At 45.6% G+C, this 7,539-nt stretch overlaps 1 protein-coding gene across 1 annotated transcript; it reads right to left on the bottom strand.

Moving 5' to 3' along the window:
* Positions 1-5,945: 5,945 nt before the first annotated feature.
* Positions 5,946-6,622, bottom strand: LOC311187100 (thymosin beta-4-like; the record flags this gene model as incomplete). The annotated part of the gene is made up of 1 exon (XM_084258350.1): positions 5,946-6,622. The coding sequence occupies exon 1, from the start codon at positions 6,078-6,080 to the stop codon at positions 5,946-5,948; it is 135 nt and encodes a 44-aa protein (XP_084114476.1). The 5' UTR covers positions 6,081-6,622.
* Positions 6,623-7,539: the final 917 nt, after the last annotated feature.

Below are 7,539 nucleotides of genomic sequence, written 5' to 3'. Positions count from 1 at the left end.
CCTTTGGTCTGGAGGGAGATACAATCTCAGTCTTCAAGGCTGGTTGCTGTACAAACATCCTTGAAAGGACAGTCAAGAATAAAGGGCAGCCAGGGTCTCTGCTTGCAAGATGCATAGAAATATGAGAGACCCACAGAGAATAATCTCCCGATGGCAGGTTCGCAATAAATAGTGGTTGGCATTGTAGGTGGGAAAGGGATGATAAAGAATGATAACCATTTCCCTGGGCTGTGTAGTGATGCCATTTTTCAGGCCCTCAAGCAACAGAGAACTATGCAAATCTTATAAATGAGGTTCAGTGTGATGCTATGGGGGAAAGGCTTTAAATCACATAGACGTGGGTTGAGACACTAGCTTAGCCACTCACCAGTGGGCAATCTTAATCGTTTCTTCTGCGATTCTCTCTTTCCATATCTGTAAAAAGGGGGTCCTAAAACAAGCTAAGGGCACTAAGGGCATGAATGTGTCAGACATAGAAAGAACATGATAAATGGTAGCTATTAGCCTTTGTGCCAGAAGTGGGCATTTATTAAATATTCATTATGTGTTCTTCATTCATTCATTTGGCAAATAATGCTTGCAAACGTACCCTGTGCCTGGCGTTGGGCTGGTCAGTGATGATACACAGATGAGCCGAGAGTGGTCACTGACCTTGAGGACAGCACAATCCAAGGGTGGACGCACTAATTATAGTAACAGGCAGCAGGTGACAAAGCAGAGGGCCGAACCAAGTGCTCTGAGAACTCAGGTGAAAGCCAACTCCAGAGAAGGCTGAGGAAGCTTCCAGAGAGATGATATTTGAATTTGGTTCTGACCACCCAAATTTAGCTTCAATCTGAAGAGCGGAAGAAAGATCCTGAGATAATTTGATATCCCCACATTCCCTGAAACCCAGACCGATCATCAGTCAGTCTTTACAAAGGGAGAAGGAAAGAGAAGGGAAGGAAGTGGAGGGAGAGAACACACCACTCGCAGCGGGGTGTCGAGAGTTGAGTGCCGAGAGTGTCCGGGGCTCATCAGTGACACCCTCTCCCCTGGGTTGATCTCAACCAAATGGGAACTAAGGCCAAAGAGCGAGCGTGCGGTGGTGAAAACATCACATTTACTACTGATAAAGCTGAGGTGAGAGATCATTCAGGCACCCGGTGCTGGCAAATTCTGTGTCCGGTGAGGGCCCACTTCCTGGCTCATCGGTGGCCACTGTGTCCTCACAAGACAGGAGGGGCAAGGGCCTCTCTGGGTCTCTTTTATAAGGCACTAATCTCACTCAAACAGGCTCCATTCTCAAGATCTAATCACCTCCCAAAGGCCCCGCCTCCTGCTACCGCCATATTGGGGGAGCGGTTTCAACAACATATGAACGTTGAAGGACGCAAACATTCAGTCTACAATAGGTGTTTTTAAAATGGCCGCCATCATTCCCCTCTCCCTATCCGTAGCCTTTGTAACGTGACTTTGCAATTTCTTCCATTAACAGATGAAATCTGTTTCCCTTCCCTTGAATCTGAGGGGTTTTTTTTGACTTGCTCCGACCAAGAGAATGAGGCGGGAGTGATGTTGTGCCAGTTCTGCATCTAGGCCTTCCTTGTGCATTTCTACTCACTCTCTTGGAACTCTGCCAGCTGCCGTGTGAACATGTCAGGCCAGCCTGGGGAGAACGAGAGACCAAGCAGGGCAGAAACAAGCCGTCACAGCTGATACCATACTGGGCCAGATGGCCCTGAAGCAACACAGCCACTGACTGAAAGTGCACGAGTGAGCCCAGCTGAGACCAGAAGAACCACACAACTGAGCCAGCCCGAATGCCAACGTACAGAATCATGGGCTAAATAAAGGATTGCTGCTTTAAGTCATTAAGAATTTTTTTCCTAAGTTTTGAAGTAGCTTGTTATGCAGCAAAAACTAACTGATACATAAAACAATGACTTCCCAAATAATCTCCCTGCCTCTAAGCTCACCAACTTCCCTCCATAACTACTAGCAATACAGCATACATTCTCGCAAACCCATCAAAAACTCAAATCTGAATTGTGCACTTCCCTACTTAAAAATCTATCAATGTCTCCCATCCACCACAGGATAAACTCAACTTTCCTAGACTTAGGAATAATTAACACCTCTTTAAAATTTAGTCCCAAACTCATTTCCCAGAATTCCTCACCTCCCAGCCCTCTCCACCTCCAACTTACCATCTGGACATGCTGTGCTCTCCACAGTACACGTTTCTCTGGGTTTTCCCTCTACTGTCCTCTCTACTAAGAAATTCCTCCTCCGTCTTCTACATATTTATGCCTCCAGAGCCTAACACTGTTCCTGGCAGAAGAGGTGCTTCATATATGTTGAAATGAGTGGCCAAATTACATTCCAAGAGAGTGCTATGAGCTAATTATAGTTACCATTTAAGAAGTTCTTATTCTTTGGCCAAGTACTGTGCACATGGCTTACATGCATGAATTTTGTTGTCATGGCAACCCTATAATATGTCATCACTATCATCATTCCCATTTTGCAGCTGAAGAAACTGAGACTGGCAGAAGTGACACAACTTCTCGAAAGATACTCTGCTAAAAAATGGCAGAGCTGGTACTGGAAGACCTGGGTACCAGGTCTGAACTGCTTTCCAGGACCAGCCCCAGCTCTACCATCCTCTATGCACCTGCTCCTGTTTACCTTTTACCTTATCCGCCCTCCCTGACCTTTTCTTTTTTTTTTTTTTATAGAGGCATGTTTATTTATTTATTTATTTGTTTGTTTGTTCTGTTTACACATGCACTGGGTACAGTCAGAAGCGCGGGAGGGTGAGAGAATTCACCAGAGCCAGAGTGGGGAGCAGAGCAGGCAGAAGGACCGAAGTACACTGCTGAGGGGAGCAGCGGGCGGCAGGAGAGGTCTGCACACCATGTGGGACCCTCCTCCAGTGGCCGGGGAGCAGCCGGGGATCGAACCTGCGCCACAGAGGCCGCGGGCAGCTTCGCAACCCAGCGCTCAACCGCTGAGCCACCGGGGAGGCCCTCCCTGACCTTTTCGATCTTGAACTTGTAATTAAATATTTAAAGCGTTTGTCACTGGTTAGTTCCCACTCATCTTATTTCATTTAAAAGGTGCCTTTCAAAGGGAAATTGGAAACAAATCCAAACGTATATTGAGGACCAGAATTTTAGGCACTGAGCTAAAGGATCTTCCCTGGAATCTAGAATCTTTACCTGGAAGAGCTTCTTCTCTTAGAGTTGGCAAACTACACCTTATGGGCCAAATCTGGTCCCCAGTCTGTTTTTCCAAATCCCTGAAGCTAGGGGGAAAATTTACATTTTTTAGAAGGTGTAAAAAAAGAATATGCAACCAAAATCTATATGTGACCCAAGAAGCCTAAATGTTTACTATCTGGCGTTTTGCAGACAAGGTTTGCCAAGCCCTAGATTCGACCATTCTTCGATCCATATTCTCCCCTGACTTGATTTGGGTTCCCCTACAGCAGACTCAGTAAAGGATTTAAATGCAAGACATTTGCTCAGGTGCTCATCCACCAGGACTGGGGTGGGGGATTGAAACAGAGAAGGGACGAGAAGGCAGTGAGTAAATTGGGCATTGTCAAACAAGGGGACCAGCTGTGGGCAACCAGAGCATGGACCTCAGAGGAGCTGTGGATGACAGTGCAGACGCAAAGCTTAGAGTCACCCCACCCTATCAGTCATCGGCTAAGGGCTACTCCCTGAAGGGTGTGAATTCCCTTGCACTTCCTGCCTGCCCAGAGCAAGGGTGGAGCAGGTTCCAATTATCAGGAAAACCGTCAGGCAAAGAGTGTGCAGGTGCTGGCACCAAGGCTTGCATATGCAGAAATGGTAAATGCCTGGGAGATACAGGTGGGGCATCTTGACAGCATCCTTTGCCCAGTCTTCTTTGAATAAATTATACTTCAAATTAAAAATTTAAATAAATTATACTTTTTTAAGTGCACCACAACTCACAAACTGTGTATAGGGAAACAGAACTGCCTTTGTTTCTTGCTCTAGAGCTCTGATCGCTATTGATGGTGCTAATTATACACATCTCAGTTTCTTCTTGTCTGAATTGCTTCTTTCGGGTACTTACAGTTCAGGCGTTCTGCTCCCGGATCAAGGATTCTTCCTCCCTTTTTCCCCATTATGGTGATGAGGTGCATTTTTATAGTTGGGTGAAGATGAGCTGGTCCTTCTGCTGCCCTCTAGGGATGGCCTGGGCCCCTGATCTCTTGCCAGCCTGCCCTGGGCTCCACTGAGGTGAGACTTGGTCTTTTGGGCATGAGGCTGGCGCCCCCTGCTGTTAATTGTGGCCCTTGCCATTGCCTGGATTCCAAGGTCCCCAGATTCTACTGTCTTCTCAAATACATCTGCCCTCTCAACGTTCCAGGGGGGCCAGGAGTTCTCTTCCGCCCTCTGAAGTAGGCAGAACTAGGAGGCTGCGGTTGCTTCACTTCTCCCCCATCAGCAATCAAAAAAGATAAACTCATGCCATTCGCAGCAACGTGGATGGAGCTAGAAGGAATGATGCTCAGTGAAATAAGCCAGAAGGAAAAAGAAAAATATCGGATGGTTTCATTTATAGCAGGAATATAGGGGAACCCAATGAGACATCAGGGAAAAAATAATAACGATACAAAATACAACAAAACAAAAACAAACCGACAATTATAAACCAGAGCCATCCTGCAGGGGAGGCGGAGGGAGAGGCCGCAGGAGGAGGGAGGGAGGAGCACAGGGGACTGAGGTGACGGTGCCCGGGTGCCTTGGGGAAGGAAACTCTATGGGGACGACACCTGAGCGGGGGGGAGCAAACATTGCTTAAAAATGAACAATGATGTAATATATATATATATATATATATAAATAAATAATTTTTTTAAAAAAGAAGGATGAAATGCGAGGCTGCCAGGTTTCCCTGAGATGCTTGTTCTCTTGGTGGGTGTGCCAGGCCAGGCGGCCACTTAGCCTGCCTTTGTGGCAGAATCCCAAGCCTTTGTGGGTGTCACTCCCACCCCTTCTGCCCCCAAGGCCTATTTGGAAAGGTGGGGGGTAGGGGGTGGAGGGGTGGGGGGTAGGGGGTGGAGGAGGCATTTGCATCTTTCTTCCTCTGTGCAGCTTCTTCTCCGAACTGGAAGTGTGTTCCCTCCGGGGTGGAGGCGTCTCCCTGACCACCCTGTGTCCCAAGCCTTCCTGCTCTGTGGCTTTTCCGTGGGCGACACTCTAAACTTTGATTTCTATTTTATAAAGGCCCAATTTGGGGGATCCTGAGAAAACCCTGTTCTTTCCCTTGTCAAGACTAGTGTCCCCATAGGGCTTTTAAAGCTTTTATTGAAAGTTCAATCTAAGCAATGATTACTTTGGAAGCCCCATCTAGGGGCCCGATCTTCACGACAAAAGAACAGACCGAGATTCTTTTTCTTTCTCTTTAATAAAAACTACCTACCAAAATGAGAAAAACAGACTTGGATAATATTTTAAAACATTGTCCTGGTATCTAAGCTAAGTTGGAGAATCAAGTCAGGGGAGTATTGGCTTTATTTATTTTTTTTTAGGTTTTAAAACTTTTTATTTGCATATTAAAAAAATTGTGCATTCCAATAATTAAAATCATTTGAACAAAAAAATGGCACTCTGATTAAACTGCATTGGACAGGCTGCAGGACACCGTGGACCAACGGGGTGTTTACGCTGGATTTCACTGTCGTCCCACGAGCTTCTTCCTTCGCCAACATGCCAGTTCTTTCCCTTCCCCGCAGCCTGACAGGCAGATGGGAGAGGCAGGCGCGCCTTCCTTGTCAGTAGTTCTCTTCGATGTGAAAAGGGGCAGCACAGTCATTCAAACTCGATCCAACTGCTTTCATGTTACAAAGTTAAACAGCTAAAAGAAGTGAACTAAGAAGGCAATGCTTGTGGAATGTACAGTGCATGCTGGTGGCCCAGGCCTCATTACGATTTGCCTGCTCGCTTCTCCTGTTCAATCGTTTCTTTCGAAGGCAGTGGGTTTTTCTCTTGCGTTTCTGTCTTCTTCAATTTCGACTTGTCGAATTTCTCAGTCTCGGCCATATCGGGTTTGTCAGTCATGGTTGCAGAGGAAGCGAGCGAGGCGCAGGCTGCGAGGAGCGTTGGAGCCGGGGTCGCTGTGGAGTCTATTGGCTTCTATTTTTTTTTTTTAAGATTTATTTTTATTTATTTATTTATACAAGCACTGGGCACAGTCAGAAGCACGGGAGGGTGAGAGAATTCACCAGAGCCAGAGCGGGGAGCAGAGCAGGCAGAGGGACCGAAGTACACTGCTGAGGGGAGCAGCGGGCGGCAGGAGAGGTCTGCGTGCCATGTGGGACCCTCCTCCGGTGGCCGGGGAGCAGCCGGGGATCGAACCAGCGCAGCTGAGGCTGTGGGCAGCTTCACAACCCAGCGCTCAACCTCTGCGCCACCAGGGAGGCCCCGGCTTCTATTTTTTAATGACATCTTCTCTGAGTAAATGAACATTGGTTTGCCAGTTATGAAAATATTGAATTATTTTCCAAGTAAATTATTGTTATCCAGAGGGGACTTTTGAAGGCGGAAGAAGAAAAAAATTTTGTAAATCCCTATTAGGTGTCTATTATTACTATCAAACACATTGTCGATAGCATTTTAAAAGTGTTTTCCCAAGATAGAAGATCATGAATTTAGAAGACAAAATTCTCATCACCAGTCATCATCCGATAGATCTAGAACAGCCACCAGAAGTCACATTTGCGTTCGTGGCAATTTGACAATGTGCACATGCCCTTACAATTTGAAATTGATTTTTTTTTTTTTTACTTAGAACACAATTTGAAGAAAGATGGGCTCTTTGTGTGGATGAGATTAGAGTGAGCAGGAGGTCCTGCTGAGCTATTTGAACAGCCAGAAAAGGTCCTTCACTACCTTCCCCAAGAAGGTGCAAAAGCGCTGAATATTTCACCACTAGCGAGTCATTTCTCTAACTTAGAAATTACCCTAATCAGCAATCCTCGTTTAAAGTCCTTTCATTTGTGTTACCAAATCTTTAAAGAGCACTATGTACAGATCATTGTACTAGGGCTCAAAGATAAGTTGGGGGTGGGAGTGGGGATAGATGAGGGAGAAGCAACAAATTAATCAACTGGTCAAGTCTGCAATACTTTAGTGTGACTTGATTTTTCCAGAAGATTTTCCTTTCTTCAGAATTAGGGATTAAATAAGAGCCTTGGATAGCTGCAGACAGAATAGGAAGCAGAAAGAGAAATAGAAGATGGAATTTGAGGGATGGGTAGAGAAGGTGCTAGAAACTATCATATAGAGTTCCTTGATTTAAGTTGTGATGTCTCCTCCCTCACATGCACACACATTTTAATATTTCTCAAGTCAGGATTTATCCTGCAATCTATAAATAGATTTAATGAGGCAGTGTATTTCCTTTTTTGTAAGTTATTACATTGAACTTATTATTAAATAGTGCTACTGTTTAATAGTACTACTAATGTAGTACTACCATTTAATAGTAGTACTACATCCCTGGCATGTAGTACCTAGA

This window comes from Talpa europaea (assembly GCF_964194135.1).
Source record: "Talpa europaea genome assembly, chromosome: X".
In the NCBI taxonomy this organism is placed as follows: domain Eukaryota; kingdom Metazoa; phylum Chordata; class Mammalia; order Eulipotyphla; family Talpidae; genus Talpa; species Talpa europaea.
This window is presented reverse-complemented; position numbering and strand designations above follow the sequence as displayed.